Genomic DNA, 18,249 nt, shown 5'->3' on the forward strand with positions numbered 1-18,249 from the left:
AAACAGTCTTCGACAACAATTTTTGGTGACTTCTGAAATCACCAGTTGAACTAGCTGATTTACAAGAACTGAAAAAAACTAAAGTCTATTAATGCTTCGATGCTGTAACTTGTGCCTACTCTTGGTTTTTACGGCTCAGATATTATTGGTTTTCCTCGGGTTTTTAAAACAGGAGCAACTATCTATTTTTTCAGGCGGTATTTTTACTTAGTGAAAGTAAGTTTGACTTTCAGAACCATTTTTATCCAGCAAAAGTAGTGCTGTTCATGTGCGGTATTGAGTCAAATGCTTTTTGACTCCGAATAATTTTTTGACATAACATTTCTATATTTAATTGCTCTCAGACGAAATTCGTAGCAATTATAATAATTCTGTTGTTTTTAATGCATTTTTTGCTGAAACGATTTTTTCGTCGTAGGGTTTTAACTTTTCGCCCTCAAAAACGGGATAAATAAGTAAGAGCCCAAGGGCTGTTAGTCTGAAAACCTTACTATTTTCTTAGTATTTACGCAATTCACTCAAACTTTGTTAAGTTTTGACCCCCGCCATCAGCCTCCCCTGCACTCAACCCGGCCACCCTCCTTCACCTGGAGGTTTGGGCCTCTTGTCTTAAATTATTCCTAAAACTGCACGCTTGACGACACACGCCGCCCCCCCCCCCCTGCGACTGCCACTCAGCTCACCCCACCCCCTAATGTTGGTCGATGAATATTTTTTAAATTAATACCCGCCTCAGTTTCTCAGCCGGCTATTATATCGCTCCTATTTTCACTTAGTTGTACTAAATTGTTTTCGCTTTACCTTAGTTCACAGCGTATTCAACATTTTTTTTTACTTCTCTAGGCTAGTTTCATTCGTCTCTCTTTCTGCTTAAAGTTTTTTTAGACAGCAGTTGCTCAGCAAAGCAATTCAAAATGAACAGAGTCAGTATCAAAAAAACGAAATCAGAAATAGAAATGGGATAAACCCATAAAGCCCGATTTTAGATGCCCGTTACTCGAATTTTGTTCGTAGTTACCATCTCTAATGCTTATTGGTATTGATACTAGCTCCTGTGTCGTCTCACTGCGAAACAGGAGTATGTTACTCCAAAATGACATCAAAATAGTTCGCACTTTAGAATTGTTTCTGTACTAAAGTCATTTTTTTCATTAGTTTTTCCCTTCTTTCAATCCCCATCGTGGTTATGGGAATATGGTGTTATAGGCGGCTATTTTCCGGCAATCTGCTGGGCATGTTTGTAGTTCAGGACTTGTCATGTTTAATATCCGCCGTCAGCCTGTCATCGGCTATTATTCGGCGATTATTTAGGCGCTCTCCTTTTTTACAATTCAGAGAATTTGAATTGTATTGTGGCGCTGTCTTTTTTCGAAATTCTGTTCGCACATTTTCATGGTTTTTGAAGTCAAATTGGAATAGTGATTTTGGTCACTCCGAAACGGGAAATGGAGCGAAAAAGCGAGTGGTTTTGCGGCGTGAAATTTTTTTGCTCTTATTTTAAGGTAGTGAGAAAAAATTGTTTGAACAAAAATTCGCGTTCTCGTTAGTGGTTTTTCGTTCGCATGCGGCAATTTCACTTTGGTTTTTACTGTTTTTCAATTTTTTGGATCAGATTTTTTAAATGGTTTTCCCAATCCATTCATAGTTCATTCCAGGCCTAGTTTTTTTTGTTAGAATCAAATTTCCATTTCTCGCTAGCCGTTTTTTGTTTTACTTAGCGGCATTTTGACATTGATTTTCTGTTTTTGTTTTTTGATCTGATTAATTGCTCTCAAACGAAGTTTGTAGCAATTATGTTAGTCCTGTCGGTCTTTTTTAATGCGATTTTTCGCTTGACCGATTTTTCGTCTGAAGCCTTTGACTTTTCGTCCTCAAAAACGAGATAAACAGGTAGCGCCCAGCGGGCATTAAGTGCTCTTAGAGCCTTTTAGCTCTGTTTCAGCTCAAACTGTTTAGGAGCCTTATGGTGTGAAGGGCGGTTCTTAGAGGTTGAAGACCCCTCCACTGTTGACCCCCCCCCCACTATTGCCCCCCCGGCGCTGGTACCCCCACCCCACCCAACTGTTCGTTGCCCCCATCAGCCCCCGGTGCACCCCATCCCCCCGTTTCTAGCTACTGACGATCAACTGCTCGCTAAAAACACAAATTTATACTATTTTGCAATTTTTTTAAGCTTTTTGAAAATTATTGACATTTTTTGATTTTTATTAGCCCTAGTTGTCAACGAATCGCCTCTAGGTTTTAATAATAGGTTACTGCATAGTTTCTACTGGTAATGGAATGGTTTCGTCATTTTTACGCCACGAATTTAAGCAATTTCTTGACAAAATCTGCCATTTTTTTCTCCAAATTTTGACATTTTTTTATTCAGGTCTTTCTAGACCCAGGGGCCAGAAAACATCCTAAGAGGTGTTATAATAAGTTACTGACAAATTCTTATTGGCCATGGAATAGTTTTTCAACTTTCTAATGTCACAAATTTTAGCAATTTTTTTTATAAAACTTGCTTTTTAAGTTTTGAAAATTTGTCGTTTTTTAGGTTTTTTTCAGCCTCAAGAGCCAAGAAACCCCCTCTAGGGTTTGCAAATAGGTGACTATATAATTTCTAAGTTAAATTGAATGTCTTGCAAGATTTTAACATCACGAATTTTAGCATATTTTTTTTACAATTTTTGCTTTTTTTTCAATTTTTTGGCATTTATAGTCATTATTCAGGTTTTTTGAATTAGGGTTTGATAATAAGCTACTGGAAAATTTTGTTGGTCATGGATTAATTTTCAACTTTTTAATATCACAAGTTTTAGCAATTTTTTTAAATAAAGTTTTCAATTTTTGTTAAGTTTTTTGAATTTTTTTGTCATTTTTTAGATTGCTTTAGCCTCAAGAGCCACGGAACTTCCTCTAGGGTTTATTATTATGTTACTGCACTGTTTATAGTTGTCATGGAAACTTCATCAAAATTTTAATATCACGAATTTAAGCTTTTTAAAAAAATATCTTCAATTTTTACTGTTTTTGAGTATTTTTCCTCCAAGGTCTGATAATAAGCTGCTGCATAGTTTCCAGAGTTAATGGGATAGTGATCATCTTTTTTTATTGCTCATTTCAGTAATTTTTGGATAAAATTTAAGTTTTCAAATTTTCGGAAATTTTTTTGTCCCAAGTGTATAGATATCTATGAGCCTGTGAAACTATTTCACTATTTCAGGCTTGAAACAGGGATACCGGATAGTCTCTTGAGACAATGAAAAGGTTCTTAAGATATTAATATCTTGAATTTTAGCATGATTTTGCAGAACTTTGGAGACAAAATAATGGTTTTGAACTTTTTCTACTGCGAATTTGAAATTTTTTTTGGATTTTGCTTTTCTCAGTTCTTTTTTATTAGATTTTTTTATTAACTAGGCTAGAAAACTAGAAATTGCAGAGTCAAATCCAATCATGGAAAATATTCCTGTCTGTTTTTCTCTGTCGGTTAGGGTTCCTTTCCTTTTGTTCACTTTTTATCTCTCACTCTATCTCTCTCTCTCTATCTCTATCTCTCTCTCTCTCTCTCTTTTTGTTGATGCCGCCCTTCAGCTGCTGCTATGTGGCGTATTGTCATCATCTCTGATCCTCATTAACAATGAGTTATAGTAGAAATGTTTTTTTTAATCATGAACGATCTAACGGGCACTTTTTAGGAAATCATTGTTAATTGCTCTCAAAAGCAATTTGTAGCAAATATATTAAACCTATTTTTCTCGTTTTTGCAGTTTATTGCTTCAGCGATTTTCCGTCTGACGCACTTGATTTTCGTCTTCAGAAACTGGATAAAGAGGTAGCGCATAGAGGTCACTAAACCGTGGCTAGCTGCTGACGAAGCCAACCGCTCGCCGGTCGTTTGAGAGCAATTCGCCCGACGTTAGTCGGTTACGTTTTAAGAAATTTTTTGTTTAGTCAATGAACATTCTTTGAATTGTACGTCAGAACTTGTCCTGCGGTGTTTTTAAAATTCGTTTTACCTTTTACAAATGTCACGATTTTCATGTTTGACTTCTGACGTACTTCACTCACTGTTTCAACTGAATGGATTTGAAATTCACTCACGTTTTCGATTACGTAATGTAATGAATACGGTCAAGGTCAAAAGAGCAAAATCAAAAGAAACAGTATAAAGCCCGGTCAATAAGTCATTTAGAATTAGGTTATCAAAGTTCATTCGAGTGTTTGCTTGCTCACATTTGTATTAAGCCTATTAGATTTCAATTTTGATGCTGAGTTAAATATAGGTTTACAATCCAACTGAAACTGCACGCCATATTAGAAAACTTTTGACACTGAAAAAACGGAAAAACTTCAATTTATCTTTTTTTTCTGTTTCAATCACGATGTGCATCAAGCGTGTCAACGGCGGCTATTTTCCGGCAATCTGCTGGCTATGTTTTTATTTTTATTTGCTCTGAAACGAAGTTTGTAGCAATTATGTTAGTGCTGCTGTTCTTTTTCACTCAATTTTTTAGTTGGCCGATTTTCGTCAGACCTGTTTGAGTTGCCGTCCTCAAAAACGGGATAAACAGGTAAAAAGCCCATGGGCATTAAGTTCTCTTAGAGTTTTACGGCTCACTAGTCTCTAAATATGCGGTTGAACAAAACCTTTTCTTGTGTATTGTGATTATGGGAGGAAAGTGAGTTCTAATAACATAGAGAGGAAGTTTTTGCTCGAAGTTTGATTATGATGTAGACTTAATTATTTTTTCCAATTTGGGTTGTTAAAAAAATGATAGGTGTCGAACTGGGTGATCTATTCTGGTTCTTCAGAGTTTAGGAAACTTTTTTTAAAAAAATGGGAAAACAACTTCGGGATTTTGTTTGACGCTCGTGTAATGTAATTTGAAGCGCAATTTAAGTTTCTCAATTTGTCCCCAAATTCTTGGAGTACTCGAATGTCCTTCAAGTAAAGTACTTTGAAAAAGTAGTCAGTCACCTACATTTGTATAGATGCGCAAGTTGAATCGCATTCCACGATCTAGGGCTATGCGGCGTTTGCGACTCGAGTTATATTGAAATTGTTCTTTTTCAGAACAAGACGAGGATTCTGGGTTTTCCAGCGTAAGTGCGAGCAACGACAGCAACTCTGCACAGCAACATAATATGCAGGATACGTGGAACAATCGACCCATCTCTGCCAAGAACAGGGTTAGTGAGTGAATTGTCAATACTAAAACATGCAGAGCTGATCAGAACTTTTTACAGATAAGCATGATTTTTGTGCCCTTCAATCAAGACTTCTATACTACGACTAGAGGTGTCCATTAATGCTGACGACTGTCTTTAATACTGGTTATTACCGTAACTGTCCGACACCTGGTAATGGTAATACACTATGGAGCCTAAAAAACTACGTACTCCTGAAGTTTTTTTGAAAAGGCGTTTTAAAGAGTTCTGTCGGTGAAGGCCATTTTGTGTTGTCAGTCTTGTCCACGAAATGACTCTAAAAGCCCTTTGTGGACAACACTGACGTATTAGTGTAAATCTAGTTCAAGTTTCCGTAAGTGAAATCAACTGGTCAAAATAAAATCTTCAAATAAAATCTTCAAATAAAACCTTAAAATAAAATAAAAAAATATAATTTGAACTAAATTAAGGGGTCTGTACGCTTTTAGCTTCTTGACTTATAATAAATGATTTGTATAATTTTCATACAAATTTCTGACGTCATCTACTTAATTTCGTTCCAATCATGCGTACCTTCTTTTCTAAATTTTCCAAAATAAACTATGTTTTCGTATTCGCTTTTTTTAAACCGCCTACAAATTTCCAATAGAAATAAAATCTGGTCAATTTTCTAGTACATGGCTCTTTTTTGAAGGAAATTGCGGACTATCTTTTGTTTCTGCACATGAGAATTATTTTTTTCAACAATATAATACATGTAATACAAACAGAAAATACATTTTCGAGACATTTTGTTGGAAATCAAAAACCAATGTTTACCCCAAAACCCCAGTGATCGTTAAAAAACATCTCGTTGCGTTTCTTCGAAAAAAGCACAATTCCATCAGCGGAGATGCGCGCTCTAATGTTATCAATAAAAAAACTTTTCTCCGGAAAAGAGCTTCTCGAGCCTATTCTTGAGAGTTTTTGGTCAAAACATTTGATATTCGACTTCAACGTTCTTTTTTATTGTTTTTTTTTCAAAACTCCGTATAAAAATTTGTTTTTGTGTACTTCTACAAATCGTATCGTAGCTGAAGAAAAGTAATATCTATGTGTCACTTCGATGCTTTCCAAGGAGATTTTTGTGTCAATTTAAGCATCATTTATCAACTTCTGTTGGACTTTTGAAAATTAAAAGGATCTTCCGCTCTCGATTGTTTGCTCCGAACTTTTTTTTCATTTAGCTCTTGTAAACCTATTGTGCACTGTCCGGGAGTTGTTTTTAATTGCTCTTGAACGTAGTTCATAGCAATTATTGTAAACGTGTGTCTTTTTTTGTGCAAAATTTTCGCTTGACAATTTAGACTTTTCGAGTGACTTTTACGCCCTTGACTTTTTGCATTTCGCGTGATCTAAAACTCTCTCAATCACAATTTCAAGCAGCTGAACTCAATTGGCGGCAATTTAATACTAAAAGTCAAATGAAAAGTGCGCCGAAACTGGTGTCATTTTTTACTTTAAATCTTAATAGTGGTATATGTTAACCTCTAATGTGGTTATTTGAAGCCCATTATAGAACTTCTTAGTTCTATTTAAGCTCCCCCCCCCCCCCGACTGAAGCAGGCTGCAATTGATTAGAGCTCCCACTAGTCGTTCAAGAGCAATTCTTCCGACGTTTAGTCGGTTATGTTTAACAATGAAAACTCAAAAATTAACAGGCTAACAAGTTGGCAGACAGTGAAAAGAAAGATTTTTAACCGTCACCTCTACCGTAGCGGGGGAAATGGGAATGAGAAAAGAGTTATGCTTTACGTTGCTTTTTGGTACCGTTATGTATCAATCAACAACTGAAGCAATCTTCAGTACCCATTAACAGCTTTTCACTGCAGTGCTATATCAGCTAACTTAAAAGACACAAACTGACATACACTTGCTGTATAAGAACATTGGGCTAATGCGTGTGATATTCGTCATTAATGGTTTCACTCGGCCTTTGGACTCATTCCAATCCATTGGAAACTCGATACGCCAAAAATCAGTAATCTAGTATACACATTAATGCTATTATTCTCGAGTTTATTGATCCCCTTGGAGTTGTGAGCACTACTAGAGAGGCTTCAGAAATAACTGAAAATGTTGAACGGCATCCGTGTAGTGTCCTGAAGAGTATTCACACGTCAGTGCTATGGAAAAATGATTTTTCGACTTGATTTATATTTTTAATAGCCGCCTCAGCTTCTCATCTGGCTATTATAGCGCTCCTATTTTTTTTTACAATTCAAAAAATTTGAATTGTATTGGGGCGCTGTCTTTTTCTACGACTCAAAGAGGAGTATTGGAGAAGTCGTTTTTTTAAATCAATTTGGAGTGAATATTGAAGCAGGAAATACAACACATGAAAAAATTGGTTGTTGAAAAATTTGTTGCTGATTTTGTTGCTGAAGAGTGGGGCGAAAAGAGAGTGGTTTTTTGTTCATAATGCTGTTTTCTAGGGAGCGAGGTGTCAAAAAAAAATTCTGTGAAAAAAAAGAGTTTTTTTGTTCACGTGCGGCATTTTAAAGCAGTTTTTTCAATTTATTTTTGGTTGAGGCTTGGTTATGATTTTGTTTTATTTTTAGGCTGGTTTTGGTAGTGGTTTGAAGGTTTCTGGAAACTCATATGAGTTTCATGCTAATTCGGAGGTTTTTAATAGCCGCCCTCATCTTCTCAGCCGGCTATTATTGCGGTCGTATTTTTTTTGTTTACTTCGTCGAATAAAAAAATGTTTTGCTTTACCATTTTGCCGCTTTTTCGACATTTTGCGTGAAATCTTTTTGACTTCTCTAGGCTAGTTTCTCTCTTCTCTCATTCTGCTAAAAGTGAGTTTGAACATCAGTTGCTAGTCAAAGCAATTCAAAATGAACAGAGTCGGTATAAGAAATTGAAGTCAGAAATAGAAACGGGATAAACCCATAAAGCCCAATTTTAGATGCCCGCTATTTGAACGTCGTTCCTATAGGTCTTAGTTACCACCTCTAATGCTTATTGGTGTTGATAGTAGCCCCTGTAGCCTCTCTCTAAGAAACAGAAGTATGTTCAACTACGAAATGCCATCAAAATAAATCGGACTTAAAAAATATTTTTGTACAAAAATCTTTTTTTTTCAATGTATACTCTATTCGTTCAATCCCAATCATGCTTATTGGAATCAACGGCGGCTATTTTCCGGCAATCTGCCGGGTATGTTTCATGTATTTTGCTGATTTTTGGGCTAATTTTTGAGATTTTTTGGCGATTGTTTTGTATTACTGCCTCAAATGGGCATTGAAAAGATCCCTACTACTTGAGCAATTTTTAGATAACAAGTGGTTACAGTTTTGTGGATATGAAGAATTTTTTATGGAGAAAAATGTCAAAAATTGGCGGAAATTGAAACTATTTTTCTTAATTTTTTTTGCGGTTTTTTGTTTTTTTTTTTTGCAGTTTTTAGACAAGTTTCTTAGCCTATTATGACTTGCCTGTTGTTTTGCGAGCATCTGGATACCCTATAGGCTGAAAGAATTTTTCTTTGGATTTATGTGCTTTTGTATTATTCCTGTTTTTTAGTCTAAGTTGTTTGTGAGAGCTTATTTTATCATTTGGCTTCAAGTATTTTTAAGAAATTCTCATAAGTGTTTTTAGTAGGTATTAGTTGTTTTGGTGAAGTAATTTTCGCAGAGATAGTTATTTCGGGATCTCAATTTATGACAAAAATTTGATGGGATTTTTTAAACATATAACAGTTTTGATTTTCTTGTTTTTACTTTTTTGTGCTATGGTTTTGTTTCAAGATAAACATACATTAGTGGAAGCACGTTTTGTATATTGAGTAGTTGGACGGTGTTTAAATGGATTTCCACTTCGAGTCGTTTCCGGAATTCTTCCGGCTATGTTTTTTTAAGATATGTTCACACATTTTCATGATTTTTGAAGTCAAATTTGAGTATTGAGTATTGATTTTGGTCACGCCGAAACGGGAAGTGGAGTGATTAAGCAAAAGGTTTTGCGGCGTGAATTTTTTTACTCTAATTCTCAAGTAGAGTGAGAAAACTTTCTACCTAGGGTTTTTGTTCACATGCGGCAATTTCACTTCGATATTTACTGTTTTTTCGATTTTTTGGATTGGATTTTGGCTCTCTCAATCAAAACTCTCTCAATCACAATTTCAAGCAGCTGAACTCAATTGGCGGCAATTTAATACTAAAAGTCAAATGAAAAGTGCGCCGAAACTGGTGTCATTTTTTACTTTAAATCTTAATAGTGGTATATGTTAACCTCTAATGTGGTTATTTGAAGCCCATTATAGAACTTCTTAGTTCTATTTAAGCTCCCCCCCCCCCCCCCCGACTGAAGCAGGCTGCAATTGATTAGAGCTCCCACTAGTCGTTCAAGAGCAATTCTTCCGACGTTTAGTCGGTTATGTTTAACAATGAAAACCCAAAAATTAACAGGCTAACAAGTTGGCAGACAGTGAAAAGAAAGATTTTTAACCGTCACCTCTACCGTAGCGGGGGAAATGGGAATGAGAAAAGAGTTATGCTTTACGTTGCTTTTTGGTACCGTTATGTATCAATCAACAACTGAAGCAATCTTCAGTACCCATTAACAGCTTTTCACTGCAGTGCTATATCAGCTAACTTAAAAGACACAAACTGACATACACTTGCTGTATAAGAACATTGGGCTAATGCGTGTGATATTCGTCATTAATGGTTTCACTCGGCCTTTGGACTCATTCCAATCCATTGGAAACTCGATACGCCAAAAATCAGTAATCTAGTATACACATTAATGCTATTATTCTCGAGTTTATTGATCCCCTTGGAGTTGTGAGCACTACTAGAGAGGCTTCAGAAATAACTGAAAATGTTGAACGGCATCCGTGTAGTGTCCTGAAGAGTATTCACACGTCAGTGCTATGGAAAAATGATTTTTCGACTTGATTTATATTTTTAATAGCCGCCTCAGCTTCTCATCTGGCTATTATAGCGCTCCTATTTTTTTTACAATTCAAAAAATTTGAATTGTATTGGGGCGCTGTCTTTTTCTACGACTCAAAGAGGAGTATTGGAGAAGTCGTTTTTTTAAATCAATTTGGAGTGAATATTGAAGCAGGAAATACAACACATGAAAAAATTGGTTGTTGAAAAATTTGTTGCTGATTTTGTTGCTGAAGAGTGGGGCGAAAAGAGAGTGGTTTTTTGTTCATAATGCTGTTTTCTAGGGAGCGAGGTGTCAAAAAAAAATTCTGTGAAAAAAAGAGTTTTTTTGTTCACGTGCGGCATTTTAAAGCAGTTTTTTCAATTTATTTTTGGTTGAGGCTTGGTTATGATTTTGTTTTATTTTTAGGCTGGTTTTGGTAGTGGTTTGAAGGTTTCTGGAAATTCATATGAGTTTCATGCTGATTCGGAGGTTTTTCTTGTATTTTGCTGATTTTTGGGCTAATTTTTGAGATTTTTTGGCGATTGTTTTGTATTACTGCCTCAAATGGGCTTTGAAAAGCTCCCTACTACTTGAGCAATTTTTAGATAATAAGTGGTTACATTTTTGTGGATATGAAGAATTTTTTATGGAGAAAAATGTCAAAAATTGGCGGAAATTGAAACAATTTTTCTTAATTTTTTTTGCGGTTTTTTGTTTTTTTTTTGCCGTTTTTAGACACTTTTCTTCGCCTATTATGACTTGCCTGTTGTTTTGCGAGCATCTGTGTACCCTATAGGCTGAAAGAATTTTTCTTTGGATTTGTGCTTTTGTATTATTCCTGTTTTTTAGTCTAAGTTGTTTGTGAGAGCTTATTTTATCATTTGGCTTCAAGTATTTTTAAGAAATTCTCATAAGTGTTTTTAGTAGGTATTAGTTGTTTTGGTGAAGTAATTTTCGCAGAGATAGTTATTTCGGGATCTCAATTTATGACAAAAATTTGATGGGATTTTTTAAACATATTATAACAGTTTTGATTTTCTTGTTTTTACTTTTTTGTGCTATGGTTTTGTTTCAAGATAAACATACATTAGTGGAAGCACGTTTTGTATGTTGAGTAGTTGGACGGTGTTTAGGTGGATTTCCACTTCGAGTCGTTTCCGGAATTCTTCCGGCTATGTTTTTTTAAGATATGTTCACACATTTTCATGATTTTTGAAGTCAAATTTGAGTATTGATTTTGGTCACGCCGAAACGGGAAGTGGAGTGATTAAGCAAAAGGTTTTGCGGCGTTAATTTTTTTACTCTAATTTTCAAGTAGAGTGAGAAAGCTTTCTACCTAGGGTTTTTTGTTCACATGCGGCAATTTCACTTCGATATTTACTGTTTTTTCGATTTTTTGGATTGGATTTTGGCTCTCTCAATCAAAACTCTCTCAATCACAATTTCAAGCAGCTGAACTCAATTGGCGGCTATTTAATACTAAAAGTCAAATGAAAAGTGCGCCGAAACTGGTGTCATATTTTACTTTAAATCTTAATAGTGGTATATGTTAACCTCTAATGTGGTTATTTGAAGCCCATTATAGAACTTCTTAGTTCTATTTAAGCTCCCCCCCCCCCCCCCCCCCGACTGAAGCAGGCTGCAATTGATTAGAGCTCCCACTAGTCGTTCAAGAGCAATTCTTCCGACGTTTAGTCGGTTATGTTTAACAATGAAAACCCAAAAATTAACAGGCTAACAAGTTGGCAGACAGTGAAAAGAAAGATTTTTAACCGTCACCTCTACCGTAGCGGGGGAAATGGGAATGAGAAAAGAGTTATGCTTTACGTTGCTTTTTGGTACCGTTATGTATCAATCAACAACTGAAGCAATCTTCAGTACCCATTAACAGCTTTTCACTGCAGTGCTATATCAGCTAACTTAAAAGACACAAACTGACATACACTTGCTGTATAAGAACATTGGGCTAATGCGTGTGATATTCGTCATTAATGGTTTCACTCGGCCTTTGGACTCATTCCAATCCATTGGAAACTCGATACGCCAAAAATCAGTAATCTAGTATACACATTAATGCTATTATTCTCGAGTTTATTGATCCCCTTGGAGTTGTGAGCACTACTAGAGAGGCTTCAGAAATAACTGAAAATGTTGAACGGCATCCGTGTAGTGTCCTGAAGAGTATTCACACGTCAGTGCTATGGAAAAATGATTTTTCGACTTGATTTATATTTTTAATAGCCGCCTCAGCTTCTCATCTGGCTATTATAGCGCTCCTATTTTTTTTACAATTCAAAAAATTTGAATTGTATTGGGGCGCTGTCTTTTTCTACGACTCAAAGAGGAGTATTGGAGAAGTCGTTTTTTTAAATCAATTTGGAGTGAATATTGAAGCAGGAAATACAACACATGAAAAAATTGGTTGTTAAAAAATTTGTTGCTGAAGAGTGGGGCGAAAAGAGAGTGGTTTTTTGTTCATAACGCTGTTTTCTAGAGAGCGAGGTGTGAAAAAAAAATTCTGTGAAAAAAAAAGAATTTTTTTTGTTCACGTGCGGCATTTTAAAGCAGTTTTTTCAATTTATTTTTGGTTGAGGCTTGGTTATGATTTTGTTTTATTTTTAGGATGGTTTTGGTAGTGGTTTGAAGGTTTCTGGAAATTCATATGAGTTTCATGCTAATTCGGAGGTTTTTCATGTATTTTGCCGATTTTTGGGCTAATTTTTGAGATTTTTTGGCGATTGTTTTGTATTACTGCCTCAAATGGGCATTGAAAAGCTCCCTACTACTTGAGCAATTTTTAGATAATAAGTGGTTACATTTTTGTGGATATGAAGAATTTTTTATGGAGAAAAATGTCAAAAATTGGCGGAAATTGAAACTATTTTTCTTAATTTTTTTTGCGGTTTTTTGTTTTTTTTGCCGTTTTTAGACACTTTTCTTCGCCTATTATGACTTGCCTGTTGTTTTGCGAGCATCTGGGTACCCTATAGGCTGAAAGAATTTTTCTTTGGATTTGTGCTTTTGTATTATTCCTGTTTTTTAGTCTAAGTTGTTTGTGAGAGCTTATTTTATCATTTGGCTTCAAGTATTTTTAAGAAATTCTCATAAGTGTTTTTAGTAGGTATTAGTTGTTTTGGTGAAGTAATTTTCGCAGAGATAGTTATTTCGGGATCTCAATTTATGACAAAAATTTGATGGGATTTTTTAAACATATTATAACAGTTTTGATTTTCTTGTTTTTACTTTTTTGTGCTATGGTTTTGTTTCAAGATAAACATACATTAGTGGAAGCACGTTTTGTATATTGAGTAGTTGGACGGTGTTTAAATGGATTTCCACTTCGAGTCGTTTCCGGAATTCTTCCGGCTATGTTTTTTTAAGATATGTTCACACATTTTCATGATTTTTGAAGTCAAATTTGAGTATTGATTTTGGTCACGCCGAAACGGGAAGTGGAGTGATTAAGCAAAAGGTTTTGCGGCGTGAGTTTTTTTACTCTAATTTTCAAGTAGAGTGAGAAAACTTTCTACCTAGGGTTTTTTTGTTCACATGCGGCAATTTCACTTCGATATTTCACTGTTTTTTTGATTTTTTGGATTGGATTTTTTTTCTAAATGGTTTTTCCAATCTATTCATTGTTCATTCTAGCTCTAGTTTTTTTAAACCAATTTTTTCTGGCTAGTGGTTTTTGTTATGTGGCATTTTGACATTGATTTTCAGCTTTTTTGGTCTGAGTTTTCGAAATTGTATTCCCAATTCATTCATAGTCCGTTATAGGTCCAGTTTTTTCGATTAGTCAATGAAAGTTCTTTGAATTATTCGTTGGGACGTGCCCTGCTGTTTTTTTACTTCGTCGTACTAAATTTTTTTTGCTCTACTTTTGGTCGCAGCTAGTTCAACATTTTGCGTGAAATCTTTTTGACTTCTCTAGGCTAGTTTCACTCTTCTCTCATTCTGAGTGATTTTAGCTGGCAGGTGCTCAGCAAAGCAATTCAGTTTCCAGTTTTTGTAGATGCCAGTTACTCGAATTTTAGATGCCAGTTACTCATGCCCAATTATAGATGCCAGTTACTCGAACTTTGTTCTTAGTTACCATCTCTAATGCTAATTGGTTTTGATACTAGTCCCTGTGTCGTCTCACTACGAAACAGAATTTCAATTCTGAAATGACGTCAAAATAGTTTGCATTTTAAAATTGTTTGTACAAAAATTGTTTTTCATTAGTTTTTTCTCTTCTTTCAATCCCAACCTTGGTTATGGGAATCAACGGCAGCCATTTTCCGGAAATCTGCCGGGTATGTTTTATAAATGTTATCTAAAAGCAGCTTCTCTATGAAAAATTACAGGAAAAATTTGAAGGATATTTATATAGCCTTTTTCTTAGATGTTTTCCTAAAATGAAGTCCTTGAGGACAAGTAGGGTTTAAGCAGTGCTATCTAGCAAAAATCATTTAAAAAAATCATGCAGAAATCATAAAAGAAAAGCGTTTTATTGAAGCCGCTGCCCACAGCTATTGTTTAGGCGATCTCATTTTTTTAAAAAGGAGTTTGAATTCGCTGTCTTTTTATGACTCGAAATGGAGCTTCTTTTTTGATCGGTAGTTTTGTTCGATTGTGTTTGCAACAGGAAGTAAAACGCGTGAAAACAAAGTTTTAAGTTAAACTCCTGAAGAAAAGAGAACAAGAGGGAGAAGAGAGAATGGTTTTAATTCATGCGTCATTTCGAACGAGTGCGAGAAAAGTAGCTATAAAAAATTACTAAAGGAGCAAAATTTTCATGTGAGCCTTTTTCATTGCAATTATTTTTGAACTTCAACTACAACTTTTCTAGCAAAAATGGATTTGTCCATTAATTTTAATAGTAATGCTACGTTTAGATGCGTTTTTGACTATCTGAAGGAAGTTTTAGACTTCAAGATACAATTTTGAGCTATTTGGGTCATTTTCCCGTTTTATACGCTTTGTGGCAGTTCTTATGATTTTCTTTCTTGTATTCGGGGAGCTCTTGGGCTGTATTTAGTTGTTAATAGCCTCCCTCGTCTTCTCAGTGTGCTGTTATAGTGGCCCTATTTTTGTTTTTTTTTTACTTCGTTTAAAACTGTTATACTGCTTTACCGTAAGTCTGCTTGTTCGTTATTTTACAACATCTTTTTGAGTTGTGTGGACTAGTTTTATTTTTCGCTCCTTCTACTCGAAGTGCGTCGTAACAGCAGTTGCTCAGCAAAGCAATCTAAATGAAGAGAGTCATGAACGAAATCAGGAATAGAAACGCGATAAACACATGAAGCCCAATTTTAGGTGCCGCTAGTTGAAGATTGTACTTATTGATACTAGACCCTTTACCCCTCATTTAGAAACAGTTGTACGTCTAAGTTAGGAGGGACATCAAAGTAGTTCAATAGTATTAAAAAAATTTTTTCTACAAAATTCAATTGTCTGTTTTAGTCCCAATCGCTTTTTGGAATCAATGGCGGCTATTTTCCGGTAATCTGACGGGTATATTTTAGTAATAATTAATATTAGTGACCTGTTCATACTCTCAATGCTTTTTGCAGCTGTTTTCTGTACCGAAATTGATTAAACTACGTCAAATTGTGGCCCTTTGTTTCTGTCTTTACAGTTTTTGTTTTTAAATTTTTGTTTTCGTGCTTTTAGCAATAGGTTATCTTGCTCAGAATTATATTTTAAGCTTCTATGTGACTGCTTTCTACAAAGAGGAGACGCTTAAATGTTAGCTAGGGTAGCTTTTCGAGTATAGTTCTTCTCTATTACGGCAAGTGAAACTTCTTTTTATGGCTTCCACTGGTTTTGAAACTGGTTTTGAGGTTGTTTGCGTCAAGAGCTTAATAAAATATTCAATATTTTTCATTTTTGGTCGTTTTTCGCGTCGGTTTGTCCCTTTTTCCAACCACTTTTTCCTTCAATTTGTAATTTAGTTTTATGATGGTTCTGCTATGAATTGATTTATTTTGGTCATTTTCGTTTTTATATGAGGTCAGGTAAACCTCGTCGAAGCCGGAAGATCTGATCTTGCGTACGTTTTAGTGGTACAGTTTTGGTTCTAATTGTTTGAACACCAAGAATCTTCAGCGAATCTATTATTTTGCTGATTTCATTTTTTTACATTGATGTTTTTGACTGCATCTGCCTGTCTCTTTTACATGAATCTCAAAACTTCTGCCTTTAATTCAATTGTTTTGATTTTTTGCTTTTTATAGTTATCTCCCCTAGAATTCAACACGCGGATGCAAAAAACTACAATTTAAATGACAATAATTTTTTATAATTTAATAATCCTTGTTTTTGAGACATAAATTTTCATCAATTTGGCTCGTAATGTTAAATTGGTCTGCTGGTAAGGAAAAGGTTGATTTGTTCATTCAATTGTTTAGATTGCATTTCAGGACTTGTATTGCTATGTTTTTTATTACAATCCAAAGAATTTGGGTTGTTTTGGTGCTCTGCCTTTTTTGTAAGATGCTTTCCATGACTTTGGGCTGGGAAAGAGAAATGGTCAGTTTAGCTTTTGAGCCTAACATGGTTCAATTTTTCACCGTGTCTCGCCATATTTTAAGCTTTTTGTTAGATGAGTACTAAAATAACGTTTTTCGAAGTTCATGAAGTTCTTTTTTAAGCCATAATTCTATTTCTGTTTATTGCGCTAGATGTTTCGGCAATTCAAACTTAAACACTCATAATGACTGTGATTTTTGAGATTTTCGATCTCTAAGGGTCAATAAAACCTTTTTAGGGCTTGAAAATGGGTTACTGGATAGTTTCTAAAGTCAATGAAATGGTTTTGAAGATATTAGTATCAAGAACTTCAGAGACGTTTCAATAAGATTAGCAATTCTGAAATTTTTGTCATATTTTGCTTTTTTTTCGATGTGTTGGGACCGATGGAGCTTTTTATTGTGCTTAAAAATGGATTACTGGATAGTTTCTTGAAACGACGAAATGGTTTTAATATCGCATATTTTGTCGACTTCTCAATAAAATTTGTAATTTTTATAAAATTCTTTGAAAGTTTTATTTCAATCTTTGTTGGCCAATGAAGCTTTTTTGAGCTTGACAATGAGATATTGGATAATGTTGTTGGCAAAGAAATTTATGTTATTGGATAATGTTATTGGCAAAGATCTGAAGATATTTTTATGAAGAATTTTAGCGGCGTTTCATTAAAATGAGCAGTTCATTTTAATTCTTTTTAAATATTTGTTTTATATTTGTTTCGTCCTTCATGGTCCAATAAAACTGACTTCAGCGATTTAAGGTAAAACAATTGGTTTTGAAGTCATTTATAAAGAATTAGTCATTTTATAAAGTTTGTGGAATGTTCTCTTTTACTTTTAAAATTTCTGAGCTCATGTTTCCAGAATTTTTTTGAGCTTCGTGCTGTCTATGCAGAAATTTCAACATTTTCGGTCTTGTCTTGCAAATATTTGATATTAGCTCAAGCGAATCTTGGGTTTGAACATGCTGAGCATAAAAGTTTATAGACTTTGAATGCTGTTATTTCTGTGTTAATGTGACTTTGTTAAACATTTTTTTATCTGTTTGACTAGAATTTTTCAATTAGTCTGCTGGTCAGGTAAGTTGTTTTTATTGTTTCATTTAATTCTTTGGATTGTATTTCAGTAGTTGTCCTGCTATGTTTTTTCATATCCCGTTTTTCTTTTACGTAAGTCACGACTTTTACACTTGACTTCTGACTTACTGCTTCAACTGAAGGGTTATTAAAATTCATTCCAACAAGTTAAATCAAAATAATGAATACGGTCAAGGTCAGAAAGCCGAAATCAAAAGAAACGGGTTACGCCAATAATTACAGTTCATTAACTGATAGTGCATTAGGTTATCAGAAACTACTAGGGCGGTTGCTAGCTGTCATTAATATGAAACAAAACAGCTTCCAGTTAGAAGCCTGTAATCAACTTAATCTGCACACCGATTTAGGACACTTTTGACACTTGGAAAAGTATTCTGTCAATTTTTGTCGTTCTTTCTCTTGTTTTAATTACGTTGTGAATCAAGGGCGGCTATTTTACCGCAATATAACGGCTATTTTTTGTAAGTCATTAACAGGTTGTAAGAAACATTGACAGTTACAGGTTAGGATAAAATATAATTCTTGTAAGCAATTGAATTAGAACCGTATACTAGCTTACA

The 18,249-nt window shown here is 34.8% G+C and overlaps 1 protein-coding gene across 1 annotated transcript in view; it reads left to right on the forward strand.

Annotated features, from left to right (window-relative positions):
• Positions 1–18,249, forward strand: part of LOC142339556 (uncharacterized) — a 51,791-nt gene that overhangs the window by 17,731 nt on the left and 15,811 nt on the right. The window contains exon 11 of the mRNA XM_075389687.1: positions 5,063–5,178. Coding sequence (XP_075245802.1) covers positions 5,063–5,178 — 116 coding nt within the window. The remainder of the gene's footprint in view (positions 1–5,062; positions 5,179–18,249) is intronic.

The sequence above is a fragment of the Convolutriloba macropyga genome, chromosome 5, assembly GCF_964194025.1.
Source record: "Convolutriloba macropyga chromosome 5, txConMacr16.3, whole genome shotgun sequence".
Taxonomy (NCBI): domain Eukaryota; kingdom Metazoa; phylum Xenacoelomorpha; order Acoela; family Convolutidae; genus Convolutriloba; species Convolutriloba macropyga.